Source organism: Bubalus bubalis, chromosome 1 (assembly GCF_019923935.1).
Source record: "Bubalus bubalis isolate 160015118507 breed Murrah chromosome 1, NDDB_SH_1, whole genome shotgun sequence".
In the NCBI taxonomy this organism is placed as follows: Eukaryota; Metazoa; Chordata; class Mammalia; order Artiodactyla; family Bovidae; genus Bubalus; species Bubalus bubalis.
The window spans coordinates 201,939,775-201,961,531 of NC_059157.1; the positions used below are offsets into that span (position 1 = coordinate 201,939,775).

Genomic DNA, 21,757 nt, shown 5'->3' on the forward strand with positions numbered 1-21,757 from the left:
ACCTGGGAAACGGGGGCGGGGCTTGGAGCGCAGCTCTGTGCGCGAGCCACGCCCTTCTCTTCCCTCCTCTCTCTCCCCCATCTCTCCTCATTCTTGCTTCCTTATCCTTGCCTCCTCTCTTACCCTCTCCTTCCACCCCTCTTTAGTAGACTGGAGGGCAAGAAAATTACTTGAAATATGTGGTTCTGGGCTCTAGAGCAAATGATGCCCAACTTCTCAGAAGGCGGTCCCCTCAGGGCGGGTTCAGCCAGGGGTCTCCTCCCCGCTGCGGGCCTGTTGACTTCACTGTTAACAGGGCCTGTTCGAGGAATGAACAGCCCTCTGTCTGGTGGAGAGCGCCAGTTTTACGTCCTGGCTTGTGAAAGTACCTGCGAACTGCATGTAGTTCTCTCAGTGCTTAACAACTCCTTTAAAAAAAAATCTGTGAAGTTACGTTTGGCAGCTGTAAGGACCATCTTAAAAGTGTGACTTACACTTCAATAACTGTACTTTAAAGAGCATTTCAAGTGAATATATTAAAGCTTGGAATGAGTTATACAATAATGCATGATGGATTTTTTAATTTATTTAGTGATTTTGGCTGCACTGGGTCTCCGTCGTGCGCGGCTTTTCTCCAGGTGCAGTGAATGGGGTCTACTCTCCAGTGGCGATGCCGAGGGCTTCTCATTGGAAGGGCTTCTCTTGTTGCAGAGCACAGGCTCCAGGGCTCAGTAGTTTGGCTCAGGCTTAGCCTCCCAGAGGCATGTAGGATCTTCCCGGACCAGGGACCAGGGATCGAATCTGGTGTCATCTGCGATGGCAGATGGCCTCCCAACCACTGGACCAGCGAAGCCCCAGATATTGGATTTTAAAAATAATGTGGCAAACTCAAACTTACATATGGGATTTTCTTTAAACTCTTTCAAGTTTTAATGAATGCATATTTGAATATTTGTCATGTTCTACATATACTGGGGGCTTCCCTGGTGGCTCTGCTGGTAAGAATCTGCCCACAATTCAAGAGTCCTGGGTTCGATCCTTGGGTCAGGAAGATCCTCTGGAGAAGGAAATGGCAACCCACTCTAGTATTCTTGCCTGGGAAATCCCATGGACAGAGGAGCCTGGTGTGCTACAGTCCACGGGGTCCCAAAGGAGTCGAACACAGCTTTTCAACTAAACAACCACAATAAGGGATAGATAACCATCAAGTAAACCAATGAATGAGGTCATTTCACAAGATGAGTGAAGAGTGTTATGGAGAAAATGGAACACTGTGCTATGGAAGGAAGCCCCTTTAGAATCAGCAGGTTTAGCAACCCCTTGGCGGCGACACTGAGCTGAGGCTGCAGGTGCCCTGCAGACACATGAGTTTTTGAAGCCTGAGCAGCTCAGGTTCCCATGTTTTCTCACTGCCTTGCCACCAGGCCTGCAATGCCTTCTGTCAGAATTACCTTTCATTTTTTTCCTCCAAACTGACCCAGTTAAAAGCAAACGTTATCATTCCTCACTATCTATGCAAAGAGTCATTCTTCAGCTACACGATCAAGGGAAGACAGATTTCCTGGAGGGGAAGGAAGAAGACATGGAGTGTTGTGGGTGCTTGAGAGACGCAAGGTTCTGGGAGTTCTCCAGTCTGTGTTTAGAGGTTTGGGGGCAAAGGCAGCCCTCGAATGCTGTGCTGAGTTCTGTATGACTGTATTTAGGCTCTATCCATTTTGTAGCTTCCTTGAGAAATTTTATCAACTGGTAGGATCTTACATTTAATACAAAAATGTATCAAATGATCTGTCCTCCTCAGGTATCCTGGGTTAGGAAAAAAACACACAGCATATTATGAGTGGTAGTGCAAGGGCAAAGCCTTACTGTGGCATTTCCAGCTCTCCCAAATTACCACTGCATCTTAGAAGTACCAGCCACTGAGCAGCACTTCCCCAGGCAAACATTACGGCTAAACTATAAAATACTAGGCAATGTATTCATGAATGAAGTGAGGTGGTGTTGTTTTTTTTTTGGCCATGGCCTGTGGCTTGCTGGTCTTAGTTCCCAGAACATTGAACACAGGCCCCAGTAGTGAAAATGAGGAGTTTTAATGCTTACTCCTTGGAAGAAAAGTTATGGCCAACCTAGATAGCATACTGAAAAGCAGAAACGTTACTTTGCCAACAAAGGTCCATAGAGTCAAGGCTAGGGTTTTTCCAGTGGTCATGTATGGATGTGAGAGTTGGACTGTGAAGAAAGCTGAGCACTGAAGAATTGATGCTTTTGAACTGTGGTGTTGGAGAAGACTCTTGAGAGTCCCTTGGACTGCAAGGAGATCCAACCAGTCCATTCTAAAGTAGATCAGCCCTGGGTGTTCTTTGGAAGGAATGATGCTAAAGCTGAAACTCCAGTACTTTGGCTACCTCATGCGAAGAGTTGACTTATTGGAAAAGATTCTGATGCTGGGAGGGATTGGGGGCAGGAGGAAAAGGGACGACAGAGGATGAGATGGCTGGATGGCATCACCGACTCAATGGACATGAGTTTGAGTGAACTCCAGGAGATGGTGATGGACAAGGAGGCCTGGCGTGCTGCGATTCATGGGGTCACAAAGAGTCGGACATGACTGAGCAACTGAACTGAACTGAACTGAATGACTAGACTGCCAGGAAATTCCCTCATGAAGGAGGTGAGATAATAGACAAAATTGGTAAAAAGAAACGAATAAGGAAGCAATAGCCTAGAACAATGATGGGGAGTTCTTAACAATGAATAAATTTCGGCATCCATGTATTACCTGTGAGGTCTTCTTAAGTCAGATGTTCCCCAGTCTAAACGTAATTAAACTCAGGAGCTCCTTGGCGGTCCAATGGTTAGGACTTGGTGCTTTCACTGCCAAGGGCCAGGTTTGATTTCTGGTTGGGGAACTAAGATCCCACAAGCCATGTGGCACTGCCAAAAAAAGTAATTAAGTTCACAAATATTTTGGTGGTCCTTATTGTATCAATCAAAGTTCCTCTGCGAGGAATTGAAATCATGAATAAATTATGGTCCTGGCCCTAAGAACCTTAAAATCCTAATGGGAATGAAAGCCTAAGGAGGAAAGTCTAGGCAGACACTTTCTAACTGTAAAATAAGGCAGACAGATATCAGAACTATTATAGAGAATAAAGTACCATGAAATTACAGGAATAAGATCACTCCAGTAGAAGAATCCTCAGATGCCATCCAAAGGAGCCTGCAACCTGGCTAAGGTGAGACCTGAGTGATAAGAGGGCATGATGTTCCAGACACAGAGAAAGAAGTGATCAAAGATGCCAAAACGAAAAATGGCGACACTGTAGATCACAGAGTAGATGGTATGATTGGGGCACAAGGCAAGTATTGGGAGGAGGGGCCACTTAGAATGAAAGAAACATGGGCTGGGACCAGAGTTGAAGAACTTTGCTAAACTCTGTTTAGTAACTGAATGTTTCTGAGTAGGAGTGGATTGAAAAGGCAGGCGTATGCATTAACTTCAGTTTATATGAATACTATCATGGCCCAGGCTTTGGGAATATAGCTCAGATTTGGGGATTAGAGAATTTTGGGTGATAGAATGGACATGAAGAGCTGAAAATGATTCTGCTTTTTCAGGTCTAGGTGACTGAGAGGCTGTGAATACCAGTCATCAAGCAGAATCAGGTTTGGGATGCATAGCTCTCGTTTTGGACATACTGTTGACTTGCCAAAATTAATATGACATATCCTATTTCCTGATTCTTCCTGGGACTGTTCAACAGGTATCACCATGACTAACACACCGTATTGGAACCACCCCTGGGGATAAAGTACCACAGACACCATTTACATATGACACATAATGCTCTCGGGGTTAGTAACTGGGGAGCTGATCCGAAAGACTGGCTGCTCAAGGATTCAAATGACCTTCATTGCAAAATGCTGCCTGAGCACCCACAAGGTACCTTAGCCCAAACACATGCGCGCGTGTGTGCAGGCTTAGTCACTCAGTCGTTTCCGACTCTGCGACCTCATGGACTGTAGCCCGCCAGGCTCCTCTGTCTGTGGAATGTTCTAGGCAAGAATATTAGGGTGAGTTACCATTTCCTACTCCAGGGGATCTCTAAAATAAATATGAATACAATACAGAGATATTATCATTAATAAATGAAACAAATACAATAGTAAGATGACTGCAAATGATTCTATATAACAATACCATGGTTATAGTTCACAGAAAATGGAAACAATGATTGACCTCACCCCATTATGTGAACAGATGTACACCAAAACATGCAGAGATCAATCTATGTATGTAAGAATGGCAAAGATCTACAAGTATGACACTACCTCGAGTTAGTGAAATAGGGTAACAGACATTTTGTGCATTGCTGGTTGGAGGGCAGTGTGGAAAAATGTATCAGAATTACAACGTATGTAACTTTTATCAGCAATCAACTTGGAGAAACTTGTTACAGAAATACATGAGAAATGACTTATGAGTTAAATTATTCACTGCAGCATTCTTGCCTGGAGAACCCCAGTGACGGAGGAGCCTGGTGGGCTGCCGTCTGTGGGGTCACAGAGTCGGACACGACTGAGGTGGCGCGGCAGCGGCAGCAGCGTTCGCTGCAGCACTGTGCTGTTGTTCTTCAGTCGTGTCTGGCTCTGTGTGAACCCGTCACTGCAGCACGCAGGCTACCCTGTCCTCCATCACTTCCCGGAGCTTGCTCAAGCCCATGTCCATCGAGTTGGTGATGCCACCCAACCATCTCATCCTCTGCTGCCCCTTCTCCTCCTGCCTTCAATCTTTCCCAGCATCAGGGTCTTTTCCAATGAGTCAGCTCTTCCCATCAGGTGGCCAGAGTATTGGAGCTTCAGCTTCAGTATCAGTCCTTCCAATGAATATTCAGGGTTGATTTCCTTTAGGATGGACTGGTTTGATCTCCTTGCAGCCCAAGGGATTCTCACGAGTCTTCTCAAACACCACAGTTCAAAAGCATCAATTCTTTGGCACAGCCTTTTTTATGGTCCAACTCTCACATCCGTACATGACTGCTGGAAAAACCATAGCTTTGACTATAGGGACCTGTCAGCAAAGCGACGTCTGCTTTTTAATACACGGCCTAGGTATTAGATTTTCTTCCAAGGAGCTTCCAAGAAGCAAGTGTCTTTTGCTTTCATGGCTGCTGTCACCATCCTCAGTGATTTTGGAGCCCGAGAAAATAAAATCTGCCACTGTTTCCCCATCTATTTGCCATGAAGTGATGGGACCAGATGCCATGATCTTCGTTTTTTGAACGTTGAGCTTTAAGCCAACTTTTTCACTCTCCTCTTTGATTTTCATCAAGAGGCTCTTTAGTTCCTCTTCACTTTCTGCTGTACGGGTGGTGTCATCTGCTTACCTGAGGTTATTGATCCTTCTCCTGGCAATCTTGATTCCAATTTGTTCTTTATCCAGCACTGCAGCACTAACACCCCCAAATAGGAAACTGTGCAAATCTGAAACTAGAATTGATAAAACTATTGATATGTTTCATTCAATAGACTGCTGATATAGCCAAGAAAAATGAGGACACTTTTCATAAAATGATTAGAAAAATCAGTGTATTTTCCAAGATGGCCACAAGATTTCACGCATATTCTTGTTAAAACATGACACTGGCTTTCTTTCCTCAAATCTGTACAAGTCTGTGACTTGAGCATCGCTGATACTATCTCTGTGATATTCTTGGGGTAGGTCATAAAAAGCCACCCGGCCTCTGCCTGGTATCTTGGGGACATTCATGCTTGAACCCAGCAACATGCTGTGAGGAAACCAAAACCAGGAGGCAGGCCACAGGCAGGTATTCTGGCCAACAGCCCCAGCTGAGCTCCCAGACACGCTGAGGCAACGCGAGCCCCAGGACTGACCCCCCGCCATCACATCAGAAAATCACCTAAGCCCACTCAACCCCCAGAACCAAGAGACAATAATTTTTTAAATGACTAAGCTTTGGAGTCATTTGTTTCTGAACGATAGATAACTTGGACAGTAATAAAGAGAAAAATAAAAAGTATACTGCAGAGACTCTGATATGTTTTAGATTGCATAAAATGGAGAAAATATATAGAGTTGAATATAACAGTAACTTTGCAAAAACAAAGTTAACACTACCTCTGGGAAAAAGAACTGGAGAAAGAACTAAGTAGTTAGAAGACAGGAGTTAGGCTTTTCAACATAAATCATTTGACTTTTGATTCCCAAGAACAAACTAATGACAACATAAAAGTGTGATACGTGCGGACGGCGTAAAAATGAAGGCAGTGGCGACAACTCTGGAACATGAGTGACGTGAACTTTTATTTAAAAATACTTTCATCTTATTTTCCTGATAAATCAATACATAAGGGTGATCTGTATCTGTCAAGTACAACACAGTTTATAACAGAATGCCTACATCATGCATATCCTGACCCTAAACTACCAATTCCAGAATACAGGTGGCACTGAACAAAGATTTGTCCTTAATCCCAGCTGTCAGACAGTCAGTACTGATGTCCTCACAACAGGGCTATAAACAAACAGCGAATTGAAAAAAAAAAAACAACCCTCATCCTGAGGAAAAATCGATTTAACACTCTACCAAATTCCAAAAGGATTTTTGTTTTGGTTTCAGATGCCCAGACTGCCGGTTGTCTGAGACTGTAGTGAAACAAATTTTTTTAACATTTTATTTTATACTGGAGTACAGCCAATTAACAATGTTTGCGACAGTTTCAAGTGGGACTCAGCCATACATACATGTGTATTCATTCTCCCCAGAGGGGCTTCTCAGGCGTCACAGTGGTGAAGAATCCACCTGCCAATGCAGAAGACGCAAGAAACTCGTATTTGATCCCTGGGCCCGGAAGAGGCCCTGGAGTAGGAAATGGCAACCTACTCCAGTCTCCTTGCCTGGAACATTTCATGCACAGAGAAGCCTGGCAGGTTACAGTCCCTGGCGTTTCAAAAAGCCTGACAGGACTCAGTGGTGAACACGCATTCTCCTCCCAACTCCCCTCCCAGCGGGGCTGCCATCTAACATTGAGCAGAGCTCCCTGCCCTACACAGCAGGTGCTTGCTGGTTGCGCTGAAAATATAGCAGCGCGCATATGTCCATTCCAAACTCCCTATCCCTTCCCTCCTGGCAAACCTGTTAGTTCTCTAACTTCCTGCAAAGGAAGCTGATGCACGTCTTGGGTTCTTTAATGGAACTGTGCTTAAGAACTCAGGTTCTGAGCCAGTCTGCAATTTAAAGACGATTTCAGCACCTACTCCGCAGTGATTCTGGACAAGTTACACAATCTCCGTGCCTCGAATTCTTTACCAGTTAAACAGGCAGGGCACATTCATGAATTCCACAAACATGACTGGAGACTTCCAGGCTGTCAGTCACTGAGCTAGACAGCAGCGAGACCACTCCGTGGAGGTCATATTCCAACGCAGGAAGTCGACAACCATGCTAGTCTCAGAGTTCAAGCCTCCTAGCGCAGGAAGAAAAATGGATTAATTCCTGTTTAGAATTTAGTACAAACAGAAGCTACCTATTATTTCATAACGTGCCCTTCTCCACTAAAAACTGGTAAACTCTCGGAAAAGCAGGTTATTATGGAAGACCTCCCCGCCTAAGAAGACACCTCTGGGTCACACCCTCCTCCCCGGAGTAAATGGCCCTCACCAGCCTTCACCCACCCATCCACCCGCAAAGACGCGCGTCACGAGGCGCTCTCTGCCAGAAAAGTCTGCCGACCTAGCAGAGTCGGTGCTGCAGGGTAAGGGACGGGGGACACCGCGCCCTACTTCGGCCCGAGCTCTCCAAGGTGCCCTCGAAAGCAGGGCAGCTAAACAGCCCCTCCCCGCCGTTCCCGGCCCACGGACCAAAAGAGGGCTAAGCAGCCAGCCGAACAACAATGGCGCGCGCGAGGGCGGGCTTGCGCGCGCAGGGGCCTCCGGGGGTGGGAGGTGGCCCGCGGCTGGACCCGCCCCGCGGCGGGCGGGGTCACGTGACCCAGCGGCCCCGCCCCGCCAGGGAGGGCTCTGAGCGCGGGCGGGGGCGCGGACGGAGCGAGCGGGCGGGCGACGGCGGAAGTGACGGAGGGGCGCTCCTCGCTACGTGCGGCGACGTGGCGGCGAGGCCGGCGCCCGGCGGCGGAAGTGGCTCTCGCACTGGGACTGGAGTGTTTGTGTTTTGGTTCGCGGAGGAGCCGGCGGCAGGCCTGAGGGGAGGAGGGAGGAGGAGGAAGAATCAGTGGGAGCTCGAGCGCCGGGCGGCGGCGGCGGCGGAGGAGGAGGAGAAAGGAAAGAGGAAGGCGGAGCGGAGAGGCGGGGACGGAGCCCGACGGGGGCGGCACCGCGGCGCGATCCCCGCACCGTCCAGTCTGAGGGGAGCGGAGCGACTGGAGGACACGCCGCCGCCGCCGCTGCTTCAGGCCCTGCCTGGGCTGCGTCTGGAACCTGCAGCCGGAGCTTCAGCGCCGCAGCTCCGCGTGCTGCGAGCCCAGGTAGCCCCGCCAGCCTTCCGCCCGCGAAGCGGGTCAGAGCCCTAGTGGTCCGCGGGCCCCGCCGTCACAGGGGCCCCCAGCCTTCCTGCTCGCTCCGGGGCCTGGGACCGGAGAGCCGCCGGAAGAGGCGTCTCGCCCGGCGGCCGCGGTGGCCCCCTGAAGGGGCCCCGGAGGCCAGGGTTTGGGGGCCGGCCGAGGGAGCGGCGGGTGTCACCCAGCTCCCTTCTCAAGATGGCGCCCCGAGAGCGGCCCGGAGGCCGCGGCGCCGCTGCCCCGTCCCGGCAGCCGGGTAGGGGGTCCGCGGCCGGAGTCGGGCTGGGTTCGGGGAGGAGAGGGGAGGGATGCGCACGGGCCGGCGGGCCTGCCTGTTGGCCTGTCGGAGCTGCTGCCGGTGGCTCAGGTGTTCCCCGAAGAGGGACCTGGGCCTCTGGCAGGTGTGAATTCAGGGAGCTCCGCCCACCCCGGCTCCCCGAGCCCGGTAATGGAGGGAGGCGGCGGCCCGGGGAGCCCGGCTGTCTAGGGGCTCTTGTCTCAGCTCTGGAAGGTGGTAAAGTGCGGCCTGAAAGCAACCCGACACGGCTAGGCCGCCGAAGCCCTCAGACGGTAGAGCCCTTTGAGCGTGCTTTGCTGTTCGCCTCCCTGCAAACTGGCTACTCTCTGAAGACGTCCAGACTTTTTAAGCTCTGAACGTCATAATTCACACACTTGGTTTTTGTTTTTTGCTGAAGTGGAGCCTAAGTGTCCAATCAGTTGCCTTTCACATAACTAGTGGGGGAAAAAAACCACATGGACACAACTGCGATAATTCCGGGCAGTTCAGAAACTTGATTCTTAATTTAAAATGGGGATTATAAGAGTTTCTTAGGGTTGCTGTAAGCCTAATTCGTGGAATGGTGATTGGCATAAAATAAATGCCTAGTAAATGTTAGCTGCTGTTATGAATTCAATTTTGATCAGAGAGTACCCAGAAGGACTTTAACTACAGAATAGCAGTTATTTTCAAAAGATTTAAAATGCATTTTCTGCAAAATCTTTGGTTTTGGAAAACAAAAGTTTGTAATGAATACAAATGAATATTACAAAATATAGCTTTTAACCTTAATGTAATGCTAACTATATTTATAATTAGATTTAGTTAATATTTTTGTTTGAGGTCCTTGGAACTATAACCAAAGCTAAATCTTTTTTTTTTTTCCCCCTTTAATGAGCATCTGATGTTTTCCCTGAAATTTCAGGAGTACTATAGGAATTCAGAGCATGTTGTCCTTGATGAGTAATTCAGTTTGCTGTTTTGTAGGTAATAGCTGGGAAGTGTTTTAGTTGCTGTTGTGTGTGATATGTGAAGGTTTGTTGGTACATTTTCAGTTTACATGACATTCTATTGATATTTGGTCATTATTTCATCAAAGGGGCACTTTAATTGCCTATTTTCGGTCGCTGCTATGTGTTGACCACTGTATCAGCAATATTTTACGCATATATTCTCTTAATTCTCACAGCAGTTACGAAAATTGGATATTCTGGAGTAGACAGTTTGAAATGAAAGCAGTTGCTCCAGCAGAAATGAGTGTAGCTGTATCGAATTGGATCCCCAAATGGGGTGTGTTTGGGAGTGGTGGGAGGATAGATGTGAGATTGGAGCGTTTTTTTAATCACAGAAAATTCTTTATGCAGAAGTAGGAAGAATAGTATAATGAACCCATCAACTAGCTTCAGTTATCTTGTTTTGTTTATACCCCCATTGTTTGGGAGCAACTCAGATCTATTATTTCATTTGTAAATATTTTAGGTACAATGTGTATTACTGAAAGATAAGAGGTCTTCAGTGCTGCCGTTTAGATAAAGTAGAGGTGATTTTATTGTCTTGGATGTATGGTCTCATAGATATGTTTATTAATGAGTTCATTGTTAAGAGAGATTTTGTATAAACTTATTTCATGGGCAAGACAGATTTCTTAAGAGGTACCTAAATGAAATCCAACAGTGACTTGAGAAGGAGAATCATCATGTTTAATGTTATTAAGCACATGGTCAGATTTTGATTAAAAGTAGGAGAAAGCTATTACAATTGATTTGTGAGTAGCTTGGAAAATAATTTTTTAAAAGTTTGCTAATATCTTTGAGAATTATCATTATTAAATAATAAAAGAAGACTTAGAACTTGTGCTTTAGGCTAGTTTTTTGTAAGTGTGTTAAATAGAAAATAATGACACGTTTAATTGTTAGCCCCAAAACTACAAGAGTATAAGTAAATAAGACACTGATTCACTCACCATCCAGAGAACCGCGGTTAACACTTGCACGAATGATGTATTTGAGAACAGGAGAATACAGTATTAAATCCTTTAGCCACCAGACATAGATCTACTTAAAATATTTGTTGCTCCAAAGTTACCATTAAATAAAAAGCATGTGCCATTTAAAAGGAGCCTTCAAATAATAATGGCTGACTTTTATTGAACTTAACTGTTTTTTTTTTTTGAACTTAACTGTTTTCAGCGCTAAGATTTTTCCCTTAATTGACTTAATTTTACTCAAAACCGTTTTAACCTAAGTAATCTAGTTCCAGAACCAGAACTAGTCCCCTTTCAGGCTGCAGGGGTTGAAACTCAGCTCTGCCGAAGCTCCGTCACAGTAACTGTGTGACCTCAGTCAAGTCACCTAACCTTCCTATGCCTGTTTCCTTCTTTTTTAAGGACTGGAAGAGGCAACATTATAGGATTGTTGAGTGGCTATGTTAAGTAATTAAAACCATCTGGCACAAAATTGAGTCTTTAATAAAGGTTAGGTTTAAAATGTTTACAGAGCCTTAAAAATTACAGTATGATTTTAGGCTCAAAGCTCATACCTTTACTTATTAATCAAGGCAGTGAATTAAAGTAAATGTCAGTGTCCAATAGAGGCTATAATTGTCATGTATTACTGTGTTACAGGCAAAATTTTAAAGTGATAATATGAGGTTTGCTTTGTTATGCTGATTTGTATTTTTAATTACATCATATTTGTTTTTTTACAGGTTTTTTTACCTCCAGAAAGAAAAGAATTGACACCTTGCATCCTGGAAGTTCATTTAAGAAACTGAAATTGGGGACTTCTTTCAAATTTGGACATGGCTAATCGAGGAGCAACAAGACCCAACGGGCCAAATACTGGAAATAAAATATGCCAGTTCAAACTAGTACTTCTGGGAGAGTCTGCTGTTGGCAAATCAAGCCTTGTGCTTCGTTTTGTGAAGGGCCAGTTTCATGAATTTCAAGAGAGTACCATTGGGGGTGAGATTTTCTTTTATCCTTTCTTCATTTAATTGACTCATACATTGACAAATAAGATTTTGCAGTTCTGATTGTATGATGATGGGTAACTAAATAGGTCACAGAGTGAATAAAAGAGCTGAGCTGCAGACCCAAACTTTATAGCTTGATTTTTTGATAAGATAATGTGTTTTAATATTTTGATTTCCTGGTTATCTCCAAGATGATAAAATAACAGATGCAAACATGAGTAGAATCAGTGTCCCAAGTCTCAGATTTGATTGGTATCTTTCTTGATAATGTTTAAAAGCGGTTTCAAATTATCCGATGTCTGCTGAATTGTGTTGGCTTTAGAATGAATGGTGAAAATAGTAAAAGTAAAGAGGAAAAGAGTTAGGATTAAAGTTCTAAATAACTGGACTATTTACAAATTACACTGATTGGCAAAATTAGTTACATTTTATTAAACATGTTTAAGAAGGCTCCTAGGGTGAGGGAAGAGAAGAAGTGAGTGATTAATGAAGAGGGACATGAAAGGGAAATGAGACCTGGCAAGAAAGGGAAAGAAAAGGGGAAAGAGGTGGCATCAAGACTGCTTACAGGGACGGTGTTCACGCTGGGGGGAGGAAGGTGCGGGACCAAGAGGACACGGCCGGCAGTGCCGCACTGGGAAGGGATGAGAAGCGAGATCCCTGAACTCCTGCCTGGAGAATCCCATGGGCGGAGGAGCCTGGTGGGCTGCCGTCCATGGGGTCGCTAAGAGTCGGACACGACTGAGCGACTTCACTTTCACTTTTCACTTTCATGCATTGGAGAAGGAAATGGCAACCCATTCAGTGTTCTTGCCTGGAGAACCCCGGGGACGGGGGAGCCTGGTGGGCTGCCGTCTATGGGGTCGCACAGAGTCGGACACGACTGAAGCGACTTAGCAGTAGCAGCTGGGTATAGCAGTGGGGCAAAGCCCTTTTTGGTCCTGCTTAATGTGTCAAATGAAGCTTTTGAATTAGGTAATGTCAGAGGAACCACACAGCTTTAAGATTCACACTATTTTGCAAGAGGTGTGTAATTAAGCAGGACCATATTTTTTCAGGTGTTCATGAATATATTTTTAACCTCATGTTTTAAAAAGTCAAATACTTTTTTTAACTTCTGAAATAACGTAAGGCAGATATTCTTTGGCATGTAGCAACTTCTTGGGAGTCCATCTTTCAAAAGCATAACTTATGCTGTGCATTGAGTATATGATCTCAAGTAAGTACACTGAGAATTATATTTATGATTTCAGATTATCCCTTTAACATAAATTACAAAACTCGGCTATCTCCTGACTTTGCTGTAGGAAATACAGTGGACAACGGCTGTTTCCTGTTTTAACAGACCAGCAGTGTAACGAGTGACAGCCAGCCCCAGTGTTTGGGTGTCATGTTACAGTGCGATCCCATTTTATTGTTAATACTTCATATTTGTTCATAGTGAATGAGCATCAGAAATACAGTCCTTTACATGAGTTTTTTATTTTGATTCAGAAATCTTGGTATCTTTAAAAATTGTGATGAATAGTATATCACACATTCTTTGTTGTTTCCTTGTTAATGTATCTGTGTATATGTGGTTTAGTAATGAAATATTACCTCTCAAGCTTTAGCCTCCTCCAGAAAACAAATTGGACCAAAAGTAACTAGTCCACATCCACATAATATATTAGTCACTCAGTTGTGTCTGGCTCTTTGCGTTCCCATGGACTGTAGCCCACCAGGCTCCTCTATCAGTGGAATTCTCCAGGCAAGAATGAAGAGTGGGTAGCCATTCCTTTCTTCAGGGGATCTTGCTGACCCAGGCATTGAACCCAAGGTCTCCTGAATTGCAGGCAGATTCTTTACCAGCTGAGCCACCAGGGACGCCCAGCCCGTATGGTAGGAAAAATTTTAAAGACTTTCGAGACTCTGCCCACCCACCTTCACCTGGTGCAAAAGGTTAATTATTATAACTACTTTTTGGCAAGTGATTGTTGCTTGCAGCATTTCCCAAAATACATGTGCATTGTAGGCTAAACACCTGGGCCAAAATATGTTTGGGACTTGATATATTCTTACCCTCCCTGCCTTCACAGTGCATATTAAAACAACAAAAGCATTGAAGTACTGTAGTAAAGAACTTAAGTCCTGGTAAATGTAGCCCAAGGGTAGAATTTTTGTTTTTATTATGGATACTCCCAATTACCTTCTAAGAGTACATTTTCCTAATGACATATCAAGAAGGACATTTAAAAGAAAAGTTTAACCCCGTGTCAATGCATCATAAATATACATATCCTTTGATATGTGTGTATATAATCTGTTTCCATTTAATACCTATTAGATTGTTTACATTTCATTAATGAAATTGTCAAAAAGTTTTCATTCTAACACGTAAAACTTCTAATACTTTGTACTTGTACAGATTGAGTCTGGCTTTTTTAACCACCTTTAGAAGGAATTTACATCCAAGTTTCTGTCTTAATGGTTACTGAATACCTTTTCAGTATGTTGACCACATATTAGTCCTGGTTTTTTGTTTGTTTTTGAAAGATAATTAACATATAATATGTGTTTAAGGCATAAGATGTGTTAACTTGTTTACAGAGTGAACACTGTTCTTTTATGCTCTTCGCTAAACAGCTCTTCACTCTTAAGGACTAGAAGCATCTAAGGATTTCAAGGTTTGAGTTGTTTAAGATCTATAACTTGTAGGTAATGTGTATTTTTGTTTGGCTGATGTGTGGGAGGAGTTATCTAAAAATGAACCTGGCCAGATGTTTTTATGTTTCATCTATTCTTTATTTTAGACTTAACTATTTATGTTTAGTAACATTTAAGAGCTCACTTAAAATTTCCCTCTCTAATTGCATTGTAAGGTGGAATATATACTGTACTCTTGAATTTGTATATTCTAGAACCTTACAGTGATCAAGAACATTAAGATGTCTTCATTTTTTGTGGTGGTTCTTATACACGATGGCTTGATTTAAGAAAACAAGAATAAGAATCCATGTTGTCTCCCTATATCCCCCGCCCCTGCCCCTTGATTCTGTAGCTCTCATAATGAGATGGGTAGTTAGGTACTGGGTTTAGTGCTTTGGGGAGTTCTAGCTTAGGCAGGAGTTAAAGGCTGCGTGACATTTGTGTTCCTGCTGTTTGAGACTAACCCATAAGGTTTGCGGGGAGCTTTAGGCTCAGGTGGTTGCCTCCCTTCTTGTTATCTCATCTGGAGCCTCCGAAGCTCTTCAGTAAATACTTGTTGGGTGGTAGGGCTGGCCATCTTCCACTTAACAACTTGAACACCTAAAGACTTCAAAGATTTCTAGGGAATTCCTTGTGTCAAAAATATACTTGTTTTTAAAAAGACTTTTACATGCTATTTATAAGCAAGTGGATCATCAGGGTAAATCGGAGCAAGTTTAAAATGTGCAATGAAAAAGCATGCAGTCTTTCGACTCTTTGAGAGAGAAATGTTTGATATCACAATCAGTAAATGGAATAATTGCTTTTTTTTTTTTAACTGATTATTGTAGGATTAAAAAAAAAACATGCAGTTCGTCAACTACTCCAGTTTGAGGATTACAAGTGTTGTATGCCGGTGACATTAATCTGCTAGGCCTCTTTCAAAAACCATAGTCCTTCCCTGTTCTATCAAGGATACTCTGCCTTGTTTTTACTTAAAGGAGTTAAATAACCAGCGTCTTCAGTCGTCTGTACTGAGGCTGCTCCCCTCTGTTGCCGTAGGTAGTCAGGGACTGGTTATTCACGAAACGGACGAAATAAGTGCCCTCTGTTTAAAGCTGTTTGAAGCAGTTATTAACCCTAAGAAGAATGTTTACATAAGTATTTCAGGACTTTTTTTTACTAGAAGGACAAAGTTTATACTTTATTTAATATCTGTCCAATTTCCTCTACCTGGCTACCAGGACTTGTTTTTCTTTTCAGATTCAAAACATCTAATGGGGCAAAAGTTATTATTAAAAATTAAGAAAAACAAAGTTAGTTTCAAAGATACTGTTGTTGGTTTTACCTTACCTTACCAGTTTATGGCCAGGACTTTAAGAGGGAAGCGTTGTGGTTAAGAAAGGGGTGTGGCCTAGGGACAGACTGTATCCACATTGTTTGATTTAAAATTCTAGCTCCAGCATATACCAGCTACATCATCTCACACAAATCATACCCAGCTTTATTTACTCTTAATATGGAATGAAAATAATACCTGCTAAATTTGACAGTTTTTTTTTTATTAAATGACAGTACATATACATTTCTTGGCACAAGGCCTAGCACAGAGGAAAACGCTTATTAAATGTTGGCTGTTGCCTTTCTTGTCACCACCATTACTTTTTGCTGAGTCACTTTTATTACTGTTGATATTTTTCTGGCATTGTCATGACATGGCATTACTTCAGAATTGTGACTGTTCTACCAAGTGCATAGCATTTTAGGATTTGACAGTGTTAAAGAATTTTATGTCCAGATTTTCTTCTCTTGGAAATTTCTTATTGAAGATTTTAAGAGCAAATAAGATGTAAAAAACCTTTATGAGCAACTGCTTCCTAAATTTGAGCCTTCCTAAAAATGAACTTCAAGTAGATAGCATTTATTAATTCAACTGTGTTTCTTTAAATTCTATATGGTAAATTCTTGCTTAACTACCCCAGCATTTGCTGGTTTTCACACAAGTGGTTAGTCATGTACGTTGCATTAAATGCCTGCTCCCCATGTCAACTAAGTTATTTATGGACATTTTCTTAGAGGGAGAAATTACGCAGTTAAATAGAATACTACATGTATGTAGATACTAAAGTTGCTTCCTAAACTGAGAAACAAAAGGCAACTAGAAAATGTGAATTGGAATAACTCGTGTTTTTCCTGTAGTAAGCTTTCCACTATTGCCCTTCACTTGTGAGCCTTAAGAAAGACTTGTTTGTGTAATTGTAATCTGTACATTTGTTTACTTCTTTATCTTTTTGCATCTGCATTATATTCAGTTGCCAAGTCGTGTCTGACTCCATGGACTGCAGCACACCAGGCTTTCCTGTTTTTTACAGTCTCCTAGAGTTTGCTTAAACTAATGTCTATGAGTCGGTGATGCCATCCAACCCTCTCATCCTCTGTCATCCCCTTCTCCTGCCCTCAATCTTTCCCAGTATCAGAGTCTTTCTCTTCACATCAAGTGGCCAGAGTATTGGGCCTTCAGCTTCATTCCTTCCAATGAATATTCAGGGTTGATTTCCTTTAAGATTGACTGATTTGATCTCCCTGTAGTCCAAGGGACTCTCAAGAGTCTTCTCCAGCACCACAGTTCGAAAGCATCAATTCTTCAGCACTCAGCTTTCTTTATAGTCCAACTCTCAGATCCATACATGATGACTGGAAAAACCATAGGCTTGACCATATGGGCCTTTGTCAGCAAAATGATGTCTGCTTTTTAGTACGCTGTCTAGGTTTGTCATAACTTTTCTTCCAAGGAGCAAATATCTTTTAATTTTGTGGCTGCAATTGCTGTCCACAGTGATTTTTCCACAAGAAAATAAAATCTGTCACAGTTTCCACTTTTTACCTATTTGCCGTGAAGTGATGGGACAAGATGCCATGATCTTAGTTTTTTGAATGTTGAGTTTTTAGCCAGCCTTTTCACTCTCCTTTCACCCTCATCAAGAGGCTCTTTAGTTCCTCTTCACTTTCTGCCATAAGGGTGGTGTCATCTGCATATCTGAGGTTATTGATATTTCTCCCAGCAGTCTTGATTCCAGCTTGTGCTTCCTCCAGCCCAGCGTTTCTCATGATGTACTCTGCATATAAGTTAAATAAGCAGGGTGACAATACACAGCCTTGACATGCTCCTTTCCCGATTTGAAATCAGTCTGCTGTTCCATGTCCAGTTCTAACTGTTGCTTCCTGACCTGCATACAGGTTTCTCAGGAGGCAGGTAGGGTGGTCTGGTATTTCCATCTCTTTAAAAATATTCCAGTTTGTTGTGATCCGCACATTCAGAGGCTAAATTTAGCATAGTCATTGAAGCAGAAGTAGATGTTTTTCTGGAATTCTCTTGCTTTATCTGTGATCCAGTGGATGTTGGCAATTTGATCTCTGGTTCCTCTGCCTTTTCTAAATCCAGCTTGCACATCTGGAAGTTCTCAGTTCATGTACTGTTGAAGCCTAGCTTGGAGAGTTTTTAGCATTACTTTGCTAGTGTGTGAGATGAGTGCAATTGTGCAGTAGTTTGAACATTCTTTGCATTGCCTTGCTTTGGGATTGGAATGAAAACTGACCTTTTCCAGTCCTGTGGCCCCTGCTGAGTTTTCCAAATTTGCTGACATACTGAGTGCAGCACTTTCACAGCATCATCTTTTAGGATTTAAAATTGCTTGACTAAAATTCTGTCAGCTCCACTAGCTTTGTTCATAGTATAGCTTCCTAAGGCCCACTTGACTTCCCACTTCAGGATGTGGCCCTTGATGAGTGACCACATCATTCATGGTTATCCAAGCAAAGGCATCTGCATATTGTTTTCAATTAAAAGTACTTTTGAGAAAGGATAGAAGACCTGGGAACAAACCACCAGTGTATCATTTTCAATTCATGAGAAAAATGATTTTTGAAATACACATTATTCTTTCTGTTACAGTGAGAGTTGAAATTTTTTGAAGTTAATCTTTTGGCTTCAAGTGAAAGAATATTGTCTTTATGTGTAATAATGTTTCCTTATAAAAAGTACATATTCAGCATTTGAGATAGGTTGTATTACTTGAAGAAGTTAGTAAAGATTTGATATTTTATATGTTTGTACCAGTTCTGACCAAAAATATTTTAATAGTCTTAACTTCAGTTATTCTCCAGTGTCCTGGTTTTAAATGTTATCATATGTGGCTACTTAAACATTGCTGTGAGTTAGGAACCAATAAGCTTAGCTTCAGTCCTGGCATTGTTTTAGAACAGTGCTGTTTACACACTATAAAATGAGAGAGAATTGAGCTAGATAAGAATTCTTCTAGAGCAGACTCTTTTTTTTTTTTTTAAGAGTGTGCTTTCTCCACATTAAACGAAGCAAGCAATACAGTTAAACTTTTTCTTCCTCTTAAAATTTGTTTCACATTTTGCGATCATGAAAATCTGTTTTTGCCCTGTCTTACTTCATTCATTAATTCCCTTTGGTGCTGCTGAAATGTTCAGAGCTGTTTGGCAGAATCATTTTGCCAATTAGCTCTAACTATGGTGAGCCACCTCTGTTGATTCACTATGTTACTGCTTTTATTCTGTTACATACAGGCAAATAAGATTGTCAAGCTTCTCGAAAATTCATTTATTCAGCAAACTTACCAAGTTCCTAGTACTGTGCTAAATCCTAGAAATCGAAGTTACCCTTCCCCCTTGGGGTCTCTCACTGTAGTGATCCGACGCTCCTTCTATGTACTCTCCCTTATGATGCATGCTGAACCGGTTCACCTCACGACAGCATCATTGGAGTCCTCACAAGAGCCTTTTGTTAACAGGCCTCTTAGTGGCAAATAGGGTTGTATTAGAGTGAGAAAAGAACAGGAGTTATTCCAGGGACTTTTGGAATTTGATCATTGGCTGTTTTGATTTAAACATGAACTCTGGGTACCAAATTACTAAATCTCACAGGATGAGAATGAAGTCACATACTGGATTTTGAAAATAAGAAATAATCCTTGATGTTTTACAAGTGTTGCAAAACAATACTTGAGGTAAGTGTTGGTAAACAGTGTTCACCCCTTTTTTTTGGTAATACAGATGAGGAAGGGTAACAACAGAATGAGGAGTCAGTCATTCATGGTTCTGTATTCCTGTTTGCAAAGTTGAAGGTATTACTAGCAGGCACTCTTTGGATTCAAAAAGAAGAGAATTACGTGATGCTACGGGACTTCAGTCCCTCTGTAATTACCAGACATCATCAGCGTTTCTCAGTCAAATAAAATAGTTACTCAGGGACTTCCTGGCGGCTCAGTGGTTAAGATTTAATGCCTCCACTGTAGGGTCACAGGTTCAGTCCCCGGTCAGGGAACTAAGACCCCATGTCCCATGTGGTACAGCCAAGAAATTTTTAAAAATATTTTTAAGTTATTTATCCTTGTATATTAGAATCTAGAGAATCCTAACTTTGTAATCTATTGTATTCATAAGTAATTTGTAAATTTTAGGAAAATGTGACTTCTGTGAGACACAGGGTGATTTTTAGGATCCCTTGTAAGGTGATTTTAAAGTTGGTTACATGTTATACGATGCACTCATAGGATTGGCATTCCCATAGTGTCATCTAGACCTTACTATGGCTTTATGAGGAAATGCTGATTTTATAGACGAGGAGACGAACGCAACAAAAATGATACGGCCGAGGTTTTGCACCTAAGTGACAGTTGGGATTAAAGACACATTTTTCTTGTGTGCAGTCTGTATTCTGGAATTGACGACGTTTAGGGTCAGGATATGAATGATGTAAGCATTCTGTTATAATTAAACGTGTGGTCCTTGACAGATGCAGACCGCCCTTATGTATCGATTTATAAAGAAAAGGATGTGAAAGTATTTTAAATAAAAACTTAGATCACTCATGTTCCAGAGTTCGTGCCACGGTGTCCATCTTTATGTCAACCACGTGTCACATTTTTATTTCATTAATTTGTTCTTGTGAGTCAAAATTCAAATGGTTTCCTTCCTATCTTCTGCCTACTCAGTTCTTTTTTCCCAGAGATTCCCTGTTTGCTCAGCGGGTGAAGAACCCGCCTGCAGTGCAGGAGACACAGGAGAAGTGGGTTCGATCCCTGGTTTGGGGGACCCCCTTGAGGAATAAGCAGCAGACTGCTCCAGCACCCTTGCCTGGAGCGTCTCGTGGCCACGGTAGCCTGGGGGGCCACGGTCCAGAGGGCCGGAGAGGCAGCAGCCTGCGCGACCGCGCACGGGCAGCCCCGTGTCACTCGGCCCTCGAAAAGCTACTGTCACACTCGCATCTGTATGTTTTCTCCACTTCGTGCAATCCAAAACGTCAGACTCTCTGCAGCATGCTTTTTATTTTTCTCCTTGTTACTGTCCCAGTCATCTGTTGTTCAGAAACAAATGACTCCAAAGCTTAGTCATTTAAAACAATTATTGTCTCTTGGTTCTGGGGGTTGAGTGGGCTTAGGTGATTTTCTGATGTGATGGCGGGGGTCAGTCCTGGGGCTCGCATCACCTCAGCATGTCTGGGAGCTCAGCTGGGGCTGTCGGCCAGAATACCTGCCTGTGGCCTGCCTCCTGGTTTGGGTTCCTCAACAGCATGTTGCTGGGTTCAAGCATGAATGACCCCAAGATACCAGGCAGAGGCCGGGTGGCTTTTTATGACCTACCCCCAGAAGTTCAGAGATCGCATCAGTGATGCTCAAGTCACAGGCTTGTACAGATTTGAGGAGGGAAAGCCAGTGTCAGGTTTTAACAAGAATATGCTGAAATCTTGTGGCCATCTTGGAAAATACACTGATTTTTTGTACCATTTTATGAAGTATGTCCTCATTTTTCTTGGCTATATCAACATTCCATTGAATGGATCCTGTCAATATTTTTTATCAGTTCTAGGTTCAGATTTGCACAGTAGTTTTATACTTTGGGGTATTAACAGTGCTGCAGTGAATAATATCATAGTCGTTTCTTACGTATTCCAAGTATTTTTGTAACAGATTTCTTGAAGTTGATTGCTGTGTCAAAAGTTAGATACTTTTGTAATTCTGATACATTTTCCCCACTGCAGTCCCCAGCGGTGCACAGAGTACCTGGTGCCCCATTGCAGTAGCTCAGGGTACTGGCGCGCTTGTAGATCTTTGCCGTTCTTACGTGCATTGACCTCTGCATTTTTTAGTGTACATTTTCCCCATAAAAGGGATGAGGTCAAGCATCTTTTCATATTTTAGAGTCCATTATGTTTCCATTTCCTGTAAACTATAACTTCATGGTATTTTTATACAGAATCAGTTGTAGTAATCATACTACTGTATTCTGTTCCCTTTATTA

At 42.9% G+C, this 21,757-nt stretch overlaps 1 protein-coding gene and 1 long non-coding RNA gene across 2 annotated transcripts in view; one reads left to right on the forward strand and one right to left on the reverse strand.

The window, feature by feature from the left end:
• Positions 1-6,279: 6,279 nt before the first annotated feature.
• LOC112587308 lies at positions 6,280-7,981 on the reverse strand. Its single transcript, XR_003111772.3, has 2 exons — positions 7,731-7,981; positions 6,280-7,464 (listed from the first exon to the last, which is right to left on the reverse strand). It is a non-coding gene; the product is annotated as an uncharacterized LOC112587308 (long non-coding RNA).
• A 190-nt stretch (positions 7,982-8,171) lies between these two features.
• The window catches only part of RAB5A (RAB5A, member RAS oncogene family), a 33,668-nt gene continuing 20,082 nt past the window's right edge, over positions 8,172-21,757 (forward strand). The window contains exons 1-2 of the mRNA XM_006071960.3: positions 8,172-8,481; positions 11,498-11,753. Of these exons, the coding sequence (XP_006072022.1) occupies positions 11,591-11,753 (163 nt within the window). The 5' untranslated portion in view covers positions 8,172-8,481; positions 11,498-11,590. The remainder of the gene's footprint in view (positions 8,482-11,497; positions 11,754-21,757) is intronic.